At 38.4% G+C, this 14,327-nt stretch overlaps 1 protein-coding gene across 1 annotated transcript in view; it reads right to left on the minus strand.

Annotated features, from left to right (window-relative positions):
- Window positions 1-14,327, minus strand: part of LOC103262320 (dynein heavy chain 9, axonemal-like) — a 99,930-nt gene that overhangs the window by 30,333 nt on the left and 55,270 nt on the right. Inside the window, exons 15-17 of the mRNA XM_008059934.2 lie at window positions 8,416-8,551; window positions 3,985-4,181; window positions 3,465-3,889 (exon numbers count right to left, since the gene is read on the minus strand). Coding sequence (XP_008058125.2) covers window positions 3,465-3,889; window positions 3,985-4,181; window positions 8,416-8,551 — 758 coding nt within the window. The remainder of the gene's footprint in view (window positions 1-3,464; window positions 3,890-3,984; window positions 4,182-8,415; window positions 8,552-14,327) is intronic.

Here is a 14,327-nt window from a genome sequence, read left to right on the forward strand (position 1 = left end):
ATATTGTTTCATTTTTATAAAATTTTAATGCACATCTACATATATGTATACATATGTGTAGCCACACGTGTGTACATATATGTATATTTATATATGTGATGTGTTTATATGTGTGATGTATGTATACATATACTCACTGAGTCATTAAGAAAAGCATAGACAGGACAATATCACATTTAGGGTAGGAGTAACATCTTGCAGGGAGGGAGAGGGATTTGATCAAGGAGAGTAAATAAGAGAATTAAAAAATATAGCCAATGTTCTGTTTCTTGGTTAGATAATGTAAATGCAAGTATTTTTCAATATTTTTATCTAAATATACATATGTTAAATTTAATAATAAAACTTTTTGTAGATAGATAATGGGAGGAGAAAAAGTAAAGACATCAAGTATAAATACAACTTTTGAGGAATTTTCCTGTAAAAAAAGGCACACAAAAATTACGTTGTAGCTGGAAGGACTTGTGGTACCTTGCTCCTTTCTTTTGTGTTAATGTGGCAGTATGACAATACATTCACATGTTGTTACTAAGTTATAAGGGAAAAATTAATCATATTGGAGATAGGAAATATTTAAGGAGGTAAGTCCTAAGGTATGAGAAAAGAATTTCAACTTAGAAAAGCAAGGACAGTTGATCTATTGCCACAGGCAAAGTAATTGAATGTATGGCTTCAAATGCAGATAGACTGGTAGATTTGTTGGTGGAAAGGTGAGTTAGTTCTCTTAAGATTGCTTCTCATTTCTCCGTGAAATGAGAAGCAAGGTCATAAGAACAAAAAGGATATTTGAAGCTTGGGGAGAGAGAAAATAAAAGTCTGGGGGAGAGTTGGGTAGTATCTAGGAAAATATGAAGAGCCTATCTGGATTTTATGTTCATAAATTGAATGTAGGGTTGGTCAGAAGAATGGTTTGATTTTGCTTCATCAGAATTGAATTGCTTAGGCACAGGTGTGGAGCACTGAGTTTAAACAGAGTCAGGGTTTTACAAAGTGGGAATGGGAGGGATTCAGGAGCAAGGATGACAGACACTGAGAAAGCGAGGGAGTCAATGAATTGGAAATCCTGATGGGTCTGAAGAATTCTGAGCAGCAGTGTTGCCAAGTAAGTGAGGTGGAAAAATACCAGGTGGTGGTCAGGGAATGAAATGCTTCAACCTGAGCTTTTGAAACCAGAGCAATTACTTCTCCAAATTTCCTTCCGCCCCACTGAGAACACAACATAGAAGTAGGTAGCAGAGGTATGGCAGACAAGAGGGCAACAGATTAAGAGGCAGATGCCATGGAGACTCTATGTGGATGTTGGGTCACAGAGGGTGACTACTGGAGGAAAGTGGGAAAGGAAGACTGAGTCAGATGATGAGATCTGCTATGATGAGGAAGAATGACTGAGAGATTGGTAGATGATGGCAGCAAGGACGAGTGGCAGTCGGTACTGTCTGATAGGATTCGCATCAGTGGAGCTGAAGTTTTTGAGGGAGGATGGTGATGAAATGGTCTGGAAGCAGCACTGAAGAACAATACCTTCTCCACCTCCAGGCTCAGTGGTAAGAAGAACAGAGGAGAAAGATCAGCTTCTACTTGGGAAGCCAGGAGGGAAAAAGTGTCCCCAGAGAAGAGTCAAATTTCAGTTAGGGCTAAATGGTAATGAGAGAAGATGAAGGGAACCATGGGCATGTGCTGCTGAAAGATCCTGAGGTCTAGTGGAAGGGCACAGGGAAGGCTTTGTGAGGGCATGGGTGTGGGTTGAGTCAGATTAGCACAGTGAGAGCCGAATGGGGATGAGAATTTAGATGATAAAAGAAGGTTGGACTTCTGATAGGGCATGGAGTTTATAAGATATAAGGCAAGGTGAGATTCATTCTGACCTATTAAGTGAAAGTGGAAATCACATCATTACAATGCACAAAATAGACACTCGATAATAATAGTTTTTATTTTTCTTATTACTTCTATTTTATCTAATCCTTGAAAATACCATAAAACATTGTCCTAAAGTGTAGCAAAGTAGCCAATATGTGGAATCATTGACTATTAAGTTGGAAGGCACCTTAGAGGAATCCAGTACTACTATTTAATGTATTCTTTCAGACATGAGGAAATAGGACTTCAAAGACAAACTCAGAATTCCTAACTGCTCCACCCTGTGTTCATCCCATTAAACTAATTGCTAGATCCTCTAAACCCTTACCTGGTCCACGGCAGGTGCAGTCATTATACTCTGTATCAACCATGTGTTTTTGATCCTTTTGCATCTGGGGCCTTACAGACCCTGGAGAGACTGACCTGACTGGGCTAGCCAATTCCTGAAGATAGCAATAGCTGACCTGCAAGCACATTTTTCATACACAAACCAACCAATATAGAGTCCAATTCCCTCCTCTGGGCTCTCATAATCTGGGCCTCTATCTCCCTACTCTAATCATCCTAAAGCAATTAGGAGAAGCCCTATTTCTTAGAGTTGCTGAAACTATTCAAACTCATCAATCCTAAACCTGCTTGCCCTGCCCTGCCTAATCCTTCCCATAGAAACTACAATAAAGGCTCTTGCCCACATTTCCCCAACCTTCTCCTCCTGCTTCCTGATTGATCCTGGTGCTTCCCAGTGTGGCCCTGTGCGGCAGTGGCATGCACCCTTCTCTTGGGAACTGTAACAACCTCTCTTTCTGATAGCAGTCACCTCCTGATCTGTGGCCTTGCCGTACCTAAATAACAAAACCTACATTTTAAAACATGTGTCCATATCTTGGATTCCCAGACATACCATGAAAAGGGACCACAGAACAGTTGTCCCCCTCCACAGTGCTCCATTTTGGGTCATCTGCCATTGTCCTACTTCCCACCAGCAGTTTCTTTCTTTCTTTCTTTCTTTTCTGATTCTGAAATCCTCAGGAAGCAAAAGCTTTCATGAATGGAAAACTAGCTGCTACTTCTTGAGGAATATCTTGAAAGCCCTGTTTAGAACATCCCAAGTCTTCCCTGGAATTATCTAGAGAGGTAGGACATTAGCCTTGCAAAATCTCTTGGTGCTTATTTGTAGATAGATAAAACCTTGGATTTTGTCATTTTCTTTGTCCATCTGCCCATGGCTCCAGATCATAAAGCAAGGCAGTTACAGCTTTGAGCAAGACCAGCATCATACTAGGGAGGGGTCAGGTTTGTTTCCTTGCAGTGTCATCTGTCATCCAACACAGCAATCCCTACAGGGAGAGACTGGTTCTCTCCACAGGATCCTGGTAGAGGTGGAGGTCAAGATTCTGACTGTGGGGGATCCCTAGGGACAGGGCAAAGGAAAAGTGATCTATGCCTTGGTTCCCTTCCCTACCTTGGGGAGGTGAATCTTCTCTCTTTCTCTAATTTACCTTCTAAATAAATTATATTTTCCAGTCTTACTTCTGTGCAATTCTTTACATCTTACACAGCACTGGATCGCAGACTCTCCATCTGGTCTGACCTAACAGTATTACCTGTGAGTGACGTGGTCCACGAGATGCTGTTTGAACATGAGACTCCACTTCTTAATTATATTCAACAGCGATGTCTTAAAGGGCCGAACATCAATTTTCATCCAGTTGTCAAACACCCTGATGGGCTCCAGCCTACACACCTCTTCATAGAGAGTTTCATAGTAGTCAATTTGCACTTTAAACTGAGAGAGGAGAGGAGGATTCTCTGGGATGCCATCTTCCACATGAGCTTCAATCTCCTTAGGGGTGAGGACATGCCCATATAACAGAAACTGACTTAGGATCTCCTTCCAGTCTTCCACATAGAGATAGGAATACTGGCTGAAGGTGTTTCGATAGCCACAGCAGAGGGCCATCATGCTCTGGACCCTCTCCATGAGAGTGCACCGCATGTTTGCTAAATCGGCCATTCCCTCCAGGTCAACCTGAGGAAGTGAGACAGCAGCAGACAGGTTAACATCAGCAGTTGGCAGGAAGTTCCAGATTCAGCTGGAGGGCAGAATGGTTGCAGCTTCAGTACCTGATAGTGAGGAGAGCCATTTTGTGAGGAAAGCCGTGGCACCAGCGATGATATCCCAAAAATGCTGGTGACAAGACCCTCAACCATGTCATAGAAGCCCCCCTTCACTCCGGACTCCAGAGATGGATAGAAAACTAATTCTGGGATGACTAGACTCAGTTGTGCTTCAAATATTGGGATGAGTCCTGCCTTACACTCTGAAAAACAAAGGAAAACAAACAAACAAAACCAAGAAGAATGAGTAAAATGGGTTAAGTAGAGTACCCTTTTAAAAACACCCAGAGCATCTCTTTCCCTCGGACAAGCTGCTAGAGTATAGACAAATGGAAATGTAAAATTTGTTAACATCTCAGAAAAGGTGAGGGAGACAGTCTTGCAGTGTTTCTCAGCAGGGGAACCATTGACATTTGAGTAGGCCAACTCTTGTGCAGGGCTTTCAGGGGCATTGCAGGACATTTACTTTCCTTGTCCTCATGGAGCACATCCCAGTGACATGGATCAGCCCAAGCCTGTCCCCTTCCACCTTCTCACATGCCCCCTGAAGGAAAATACAGCCTCTGGTTGAGAAGAGGTTGATTTTTCAAAGCCAGTTTCTTAGAAGCAGCTGATTTTTTTCCTAGGCACAAACCATGCTGCCAATGCTTGTCGATGGTTGCATAGGCACCAACGACAGAGAAATGACAATTCTGCCTGTTCTGCTCCTTTTCTAAAAAAACAACTTATTTTACTTCTGTAGTCCCATAGTGATAAAAATTTTAAAAACAGTATAAATAATTTATAAATCCCTGATTACTTGCTAGGCCAACTTGCCTTGCTAAATTTAAATCAAAATACAACATAGAGCAAGATGTTCCAAGTACAAGATAAGATATATGCTTAAACTTTTATCAATAATCACTTATTTTCATATGTCTTTTTGATCATATAAATATTTAGGAGACTATAATGGGCTGGATGCTGTTGGTGGTATAGACTATTCACTGACATTCATTGTCCTCTTATTCCCTAGAAATAGAACTATGACTGAGTAGGGAACCAGATTTTCCAGCCCTACTTGCAGTTAGCTGTGGTGATATGATTTCCTGACAGCATAGTAACTCTACTACTGTGAAAAGAAGTGGTCCCACTCATGGGCTGGGAACCTTGAGATCGGAGGTGAGCCTCCTCTAAACTCTTTCCTCTCGTCCAGACGAGAACCTGAATGTGGCAGTGGGTCATCTCAATCCCAGAAATGAGGACAAGGTCTTGGAAAACAGTAGGGTCACAGGATGCAGGGAACCTGCCCATCAAACTGGAACACTTACCTTAAACTATTATTTGGGGGATAGACATTTTTGTCCTTTAAGCCAGGGGTTTCCAGTCCATAGGCTACAGACCGCTACCAGTCCATGCTCCATTAGGAACTGGGCTGCACAGCAGGAGGTGAGAAGCAGAGAGTGAGCGAAGCTTCATCTGTATTTCCAGCCACTCTCCATTGCTTGCATTACCATCTGAGCTCCATCTCCTGCCAGATCATCAGCAGCATAATATTTTCATAGAAGCACAAACCCTATTGTGACTTGAGCATGCAAGGGATCTAGGTTGTGCACTCTTTATGAAAATCTAATGCCTGATGATCTGAGGTGGAACTGAGGTTGTGATGCAAGCACTGGGGTGTGGCTGCAAATACAGTTTAACATTAGCAGTGAGGTTTGACTGCACAGAGACCATAATGAATCAATTGCTTGCAGATTCCTATCAAAACTCTATCAGTGAGTGGCAAGTGAGTTGATATACTTCAATCGTATAGCTGCATCTAGTGGTAGACTTTTAGTCAGAATCTGACACTTATTTTAGTCTGCACATGGCCTGCTCATTATTTTATTTACCACTTCTGTCCACACCTCTTTTTTTAAATAGCCAGTTGTATAATTAATTCATTATATAAAACAATGTAAAAATAATAGAAATAAAGTGCACCATAAATGTCATGCACTTGTGAATCATCCCAAAACCATCCTCCTACCCTGGGTCCATAGAAAAATTGTCTTCCACAAAACCAGTCCCTGATACTAAAAACATTGAGGATCACTGCTTTAAGCCACATTCTTGATGGAATTTTTTTTACTACAGCTCAGCCATTTACCCTAACTAAAATAATGCAGAATCCTTAAAGATGTGTAAAGCTTGGGCCTTGCCTTCTAAACTGGAGGGATGATACAGTTGCATTACTGGACTAGATGCATTTGTATTATAGGACTAGAGTCCCATCAAATGTGAAAAACAGATTTCCTGGCAGCATAGTAACTCTACTACTGTCATGGAATAGTTATTTTAAAAACCTGTAATATGTAGTCATGATACATTCTGCATTGCTATACATAACATAAACTTGTAAATTAATAAATAAAGTTGCATATAGTTTCCAGTGTGTAAAAGACTTTCAAAAAAATTTTTACTATGACATTTTTGCCCCATATCATGACACAAGACTCTAATCCCTATATTGCATGTAACACCAATATAATTATCATGCAGGGTGGATTGTCTTGGTTCCACAATCTTGGTGCAAATAAATCATTTTAGGAGGTAAGAGTAGGAAGAATATTTCTCTGTAGAGTGGGTAGCATTTAACCTATGCAGATTTTGGGTTGTGAGAGATGACAGGGGACCCAGCCCAAGTCACAAGAATGGCATGGGCCCGATCAAACACAATAAGGCCCAAATGGTAAGATGGACTGGAAAGACATAACTGGTCAGATGGGCTACTGCAATGGTCACTATAATTTCCTTCTTCTCACAGCCTCCTTGAGGCTCCTTCACTTCTCCCTAGATAACAAGTGCTTTTTAAATTTTGTCTATAGTGTCTGCTAAGTTAGCTCCTACTCATTTAGAGAAGAACTTGAAGGGTTTCTATAATGTGAAGAAAATGTGTTCCCTTGCCTTCCTACTTTCATGGAGAGAGGGAACTTTGACAATCTTGGAGAAAGACTACCAACTCTTTTCTCCATCCTGTGTTCCCACTGTATCCTTTTCACAAGAAGAATATGGCATATCATCAGACAGGCCAGATCAGAACCAGATAGCCATTGACCAAGGGTGGAGTCACTGTACTGAAGCACCATCTCTAATGTATTGCCTGCACCTTGGTGTGGCTGGGTGTCTTTTTAAATCCTCTAGGGAGGGCTGAGTGATGAGGCTCCCCTAAATCTCCAGCTTCAGAGGAGGATTGACCAGTTCACTGAGTTGAACACCACCAGCGCTGGTCCCTAGGAGCCCGTTCTTTTGTCTCAGCGCCTGTGTTCCATGCTCCACTGGTGACTTGTTCCCAGGCTCTAGAAGATGATCTCCTACCCTGCTAACTATGCTGAATGCCCTGAGTCTTGCTGCAAGGTTTACTTTATTTGCAGCACCCCTGCACCCTGCAAGCAAAGACCGCGCCTCAATCCTCAGACCTCACACCAAATTAAGACTATGGGTTGTCCATTTGGGCTGCACTCAGCACGGGCCTTGCTGCTCTCTGTATTCTCAACCTAGGTGTCTGTATGTACTCTTTTTTGCTGGATATCTGGGCACTGATCTTGGCCTATTTATTTTAACTCTGTGTTTGATTTCTCACCTCGGGTTCCCAAACTCTTTATCTCACTTTCATTCTCTGGCTTCAAAATATTCACTACTGCCTTTCCATTTCAACTAACCCTTCGATAGGATTCTTGCTAAGAAACTCAGAATCTGCCAGAATGTGGAGATTTAATTCAACTTTTAGCCGTGAACTCTTCTGCCCTTTCCATCTCATCACTTACTAGGCAAGATTAGCCCTTACTGTATCTTTGATTTGAACACCATACCCCACTTTATGCACCATAAATTCAAAGCCCTTAACTATTTCTTAACAGCTTCAAAGAATGCCAATTCGCTTAACATCCCTTTTCCTTCTGAGAGTTACCTTCTCCCCTGCATCTTGTCTCTTTTTCACACAGGAAAATCTTCTGTTTCTTCCATTTACTGTGGCTACCGCAACCTCTCTGTGCTCTCAAAAAGCTACAGGGATAACACACATGAAGTTTGAAGGCACAGAATGACCCTCTCACTGCCGTGAGTCAAGTTTGGATGAAGCCTCTGTCTTCATTACTAACAGTGCTTCCTGCTGCTCAACTTAGTCACTCTTCAATACTAAAGCTTGATTTAGACGGAATGAGCTTTTTTGCTTTTGCTTTTGCTATGTGCTTCACTATCTTAGAGCCTGGTTTATCACCTGATTTTAAAGAGTCAGAAATATTTTCTCTTTGAACAATTTAGGAGTTTGATACTTTTGCTATTTTACCGTGTATCATTCAGAAGAAGTCTACAACGTTTTTAAAAAAGTCACAAAGCACTCAACTGCAATTCAATTTAAGTTAACAAATGCCACTATGGTTATATTTCCAATGATAACCATAAGCCAGTAAGTACCAGTATTTTCCAGGAGGTACTTGAGGGAGCACTCAATGGCAAGAAAGAATCCATTCTGCAACATATCATCAATAGAGTTAACATAAGCCTTCCAGATATTAGAGGTTGGATCTGCTGAAAATAGACCAAGGTTTTCCTACAAAAGAAAGAAGAAAGGATATAAATCTCATTAATAGTATGAATGAACTGGTATAATCATCAGTAGGAATAAAAACAATCCATGGTAGAAAAAACCCTCTTGTGAAAAGTTTGCCATTACACATGTATGGGATCGATTCTGTTTAACAAGTATAAACATTTATTGAAAGGAATGCAAAGTTAGTACATGAGGGGAATATGGGGTATCATCCTGTCCCCAAAGAAGGAGGACAAGGTTGATCCACCTTCTTTGAAGGAAGGCTGAGTGATGCAATATGTGTGCTTTATAAATTCTGGATGTATACTGTGGAGAAACTGCATCACAGCAGAAGTTAGGGTAGGCAGAGGAAGATACACTAAGCATAGAGAACACTATGATTCAACAATTATAGGAAATTTGAGGTTTGAAAAACAAAGCATTTCCTGGATAATCCTCAGAAATGAACTGTAATGTTTTGTGATTGGGACTTTTAAAAGTTTTATTTTGAGTCAAGGTCTCACTCCGCCACCCAGGCTGGAGTACAGTGGCATGATCATGGCTCACTGCAGCCTCAACCTTCTGGGCTCAAGTGATCCTTCTTCCTCAGCCTCCTGAGTAGCTGGGACTATAGGCGTGCACCATCAGTCCATCTAATTGTTACTTTTTGTAGAATTGAGGTCTTGCTGTGTTTCCTAGGTTGATTGAAAGCTTTTATCATACTGTGATTTAGAAAACACATATACATTTAAAAAATGCACACCCCTCTCATTCACTCTTTCTCACTCTTCCTTTATATCTCTCTCCCACTCCATCTATCCTTTTCTGCTACACGGTATAGTCCTGACCTGTTGGAGACCAAGCATCACCATGGTAACAAGAATTGGATTCCAGGAGAGAAAGCCCAAATGCTCAGCAATGACAAGAATAGACATCCCATTTACTCTTCATCATTTTCATGATTAAGAATTTTTACAGCAACTTTCCAATTTTCTGATATCTTCCAAGAAAGCAGTAACTAACTTGCAGAATTAACTTTTCTAGATGACTCACACTTATCCCCTTAAAAAGTATTACCATGTTATAAATCTCCCTGGATTTAAATAATCTCATGATTCTGCCTGTAAGTGACACAACTCAAAATTTCTAAGATGCAGTATCTATACCTTTTTTCCCTAATTAGATTTAAGATGTCTTGAATGACTTGAAGTCCATCATCATGCAAATCGTAACACAGTGACAATACAGAATCACTTTCAGGTGTTATTAAAGTGTGTATGTCTATTTGTTTCTACATTAAATAACTTTTAGTTTGCATGACTGCTTTGTCTAATTGTTCTATTAGCAAGCTATCAACATCTTTCATCTTTGTTTACTACTTCAAATGCTCTGTGGTCTAAGGAACAAACATATTTGAATTTTCGATGAAGTAAGAAGAAATAGTTCAGGTTTCTGATCCTAATCAAAACAGAAGAATGAAACCATATTTGTCCTTCTGCTACAAACAACTATAGAACTAGATCTAATGTAAGGAATAACTGTTTTGAGTATTTAGATAACACAGTACAGGGAGGTGATCCTTGAGAGAAGGAAGATACTCAAGGTGAACTTCACAACCACCTGGTTTTCTACCCAAAGGTACTTTCCAAGCCATGGCACAGGGAAGTGAGTTTCAGTTACAGCATCTACTGATGGGCAGAGAACAGAATTTGGAGTTTGGGGCTGGTGAGTTGGCTGGGTCCTCTTGAGTCTTTGAGTATTAAGTTGTACATGTATAGAGCAAGACTCTAAAAGACCTGATAGAGAATAGTTACGGAGCACTCTAAGCTAAATGGAAATTATATAGATCATATAGTGCTAAAAGATATTAGAGTTCTATCAGGAAGCATGAAAATACCTTGCAGATAGGAATTCAGTTGAGACCCTAGAAATGCCATGCTTAAGGACTAGAGTTCCTTAAGTAAGCACTCTTGAGACCTTCCATAAAAATGCTTGAAAGTGAGTTCCAACAGGATTGAGGTGATCCATCAGTAGATTAACTGTCTGCCAAAGAAAAAATGCAAATTCTCTAAAGGAAACAACATTCATATTCTTAGGAGATATCCAACATGTCTAGCATGTAATAAAAAATCACTAGACACGAAGACAAACAGAAAAGTGTGACCTTTAATCAGAAGAGAAAGTAGTTACTAAGAAAAAACCCAGTCTGGATAGGTCTCTGATTTCTTTTCTTTTTCTTTTTTTTTTTTTTTGAGTTGGTGTCTCACTCTGTCGCCCAGACTGGAGTGCAGTGGCCGCTCCCGGCCACTGCAGCCTCGACCTGCTGGGCTCCGGCGATCCTTCCGCCTCAGCCTTCCAAGTAGCTGGAATTACAGGCATGCACTACCACGCCCAGCTGATTTTTTGATTTTTTTGTAAAGATGAAGGTCTTGCTGCCCAGGCGGGTCTCGAACCCGCGGGCTCAGGCAATCCACTCACTGCAGCCTCCCAAAGGCGCGGGATTACAGGCTGAGCCACCGAGCCCGGCTAGGTCTCTGATTTCATAGCTGTCATAATAACCCTGGAATGTCTACTTATTAGATGTATTTTATGTGAGAGAAAAATTAACTTCCCTCTTTAAAAAAAACTAGACTCAGAAAATAACATAGATGCTAAAATTAGCAAAATTTTATTTTAAAAATCCCCTCAAATTAGGTAAAAAAAAAAAAACAACAAACAGATCCAAGAGACTTACAAATTCCAAGCAGGATGAATACAATGAAAACCCACTTAGGCACATTATAGCCAAACCAAAAAAATATCAAAGATTTTAAAAGAATCCATTAAAAGTAACCTGAGAAAAACAATATATTACATACAGAGAAACAAAGATACAAATTATGACTGGCTTCTTATGAGAAACATTAGTGGTTAGAAGACAATACAATAACTTCTGAAAGAAAAACAAGGCTACTACATAGAATTCTATATCTAATAAAACTGTCTTTCAAAAACAAAGATGAAATAAGGACATTTTCAGATAAGCAAAAACTAAGATAATGTTTTATTAGCAGATGTGAACTTCAGGCAATACTAAAGAAAGCGCTTCAGACTGAAGAGAAATTACCCCAGATGTTAACTCACATCTATAGGAAGGAATAACAAGACTGAAAATGGTGAATATGTTGTTAAGTATAAAACACTATAAATATTTTTCCTTAAATGTTTAAGGCAAAAATTGTAACAATTTGTTGTGGAGTTTTACATATATATAATATATTAAATATATCTTACATGTATACAAGTGTGACTATATCTATATATTTATAGAAACACATGAGGCAGACCCCAAAAAACCTGGAATTAACTTTTGGCGGGTGAGTCACTTGTAGTTCAGGCTTCCCCCACTAGGTTAGTATTCTAGGAATCCATATGCATCAGTGTACTACTAGCCAGCATTGCTGTAAGAGGCTGAGAGACTGCGTTCAGTTTCAGTACATTTTTGTTGTTGTTGTTGTTTTTGAAGATTTGTTCAACACGTTTGCCCATTTCATGCTGCGTAAGTTCCAAGAACAATGTGTGGCTGTGAAGTTTTGACCCAAAATGACATGATCCCCAGACCTCGCCCTCCTTATTCACCCAATCTCACGCTGAATGACTTTTTTGTTTGTTTTCCCAGAAGAAAAAAGTCCTCAAAGGGGAACATTTTGCCGATGTAGAAGAGGTGAAACAAAAAATGGTAGAAAGCACTAAGAGGCTTCAAAATCGAGTTCAAAAACTATTTTGAGCAGTGGAAAAGCATCTCAATAGGTGTATTGCATCAAATGGAGAGTATTTTGAAGGCAACTGAAGTTTAAATATGTAAGGCTAAATACAAAATTTTTTAATAAATAAATTCTGGGTTTTTTGGGTCTTTGTCTATGTCACAACAATAGTACAAAAGATGGAATGAGGTATTAAGTTAATTTACACCATGCAAGGTTTCTATATTTCACGGGAAAACTCTAAATAGATCATAGTAAGTTCAAGATGCATAATAAAACTTATAACAAAAACTAGAACTGTAATGCAACAAGGTAAATCTGAAGTGCCAATGAGAAATTAAAGTATAATATTAGAAAATATACAATTAACCAACAGAAGGTGGGAATGAAAGAACAGAGGCATAAAAATGAAATGAAGCAAATAGAAAACAAATGGCAAATCTGTAGCACTAAATCCCTTCATACCAATGCTTACATCAATATAAATAGTCTAAACATTCCAATTAACGGGCAGAATTGTTAGATTTTAAAAAGTAAGCTTCTACGATATACTGACTATAAAGAGGAAAAATCTGAATGCAAAAAAATAAGTTGAATGTAAAATGGTGGGGAAAGATTGGCAAAAAGTAGAAATAATAAATCAGGAAGGGAAGGCTATATTATTCTTGGAAAAAAATAAGACTCCAAGACAAAGGAAGAAAATTTCTTAATGATGAAACAGTCAATTCATCAGGAAGTTATAATAAATTTAAATGTATTTGTACCTTCTAACAGAATATCAAACACACTATGAAAAATTTGACAGAACTAAATAATTCCACAATCATAGGTGGAGATTTTAACATTCTAATTTCAGTAACTGATAGAACAAATAGTATACAAAAGATCATAACAATACTATCAATTGCCTAGAACTAATTTATATTTATGGAGCACGACATCTAACAACAGAAGAATAAGAATTTTTTTGTCAAGGGCTCAAGGAATATTCAATAAGGTAGTCCATATTTCTGGTTATAGAACAAGTCTCAGTGAGTTTTAAAAGACTGAAATATTACAAAGCATTTTCTCTGACCAAAATATTATTAAATTAGATATCAGTTTCATTAAGATATTTGGAGAAGTCTTGAATATGTGGAAATTAAATATACTTCTAAATGACCACTTAGTTAAAGAATAACAAGAAAAAACATTTAAAACTGAATGGTAATAAAAAGGAGGCAGGTCAAATTTGTGGAATGAAACTAAACACTGCTAAAAGGGAAATCAATATCATCAAATGCCTGTTAGAAAGAAAAGTCTAAAATCAATCAATACCCTGAGTTTGTACCCTGAGAGGCTAAAAGAAGAGATAAGCAATTAACTTCAAAGTAACTAGAATAAAATGATTTTAAAAAACAAAAATTCAATGTTAGAAATGAAAGAGGAAGCATCACTACATATTTTTAGACACATGATGACAGTAAAAATGATTATGAACAAATTTTTGCCAATTTGATAAATAAAAAATATAGAATCATTTGTTGAAAAAACAACTTGCAGAAACTGACAAAGGTGATATGAAAACATCTAGTCTTTTAGTTACAAAAGAAATCATTATCAAATACTTTCCCAAAAAGAAACTTCCATGTTCAGAAGCATTCCCCTGTCAATTCTATCAACATTTATGGTGGGGATAAGACCAATCTTCCACAAACTTTTTCAAAAAAGAAAGGAGGAAATATTTGCCAACTCATATTTAAAGCTTGCATAACCTAGACACCAGAATCAGACATGAACATTAAAAGAAGAGAAAAGTAGAGATCCATATCATTTATAAACATATACATAAAAATTCTTTAAATTATCAAATCAAATCCTATAATATACAAAAAGGATAATGAAACATGACCAAGTGGACATTTCAGAAATGCAAGGTTGACTTAATATTTTTAAAAAAGAAAGAAAAGAATATGCTCATTAATAGATTACAGTAGAAAAATGATATAACCATCTCAGGAAATGCAGAAAAAAATGATAAAATTCAACATTTAATCATAATAAAATCTTTCAGT

The sequence above is a fragment of the Carlito syrichta genome, unplaced genomic scaffold, assembly GCF_000164805.1.
Source record: "Carlito syrichta isolate Samal-C Ts95f unplaced genomic scaffold, Tarsius_syrichta-2.0.1 Scaffold304447, whole genome shotgun sequence".
Lineage (NCBI taxonomy): Eukaryota > Metazoa > Chordata > Mammalia > Primates > Tarsiidae > Carlito > Carlito syrichta.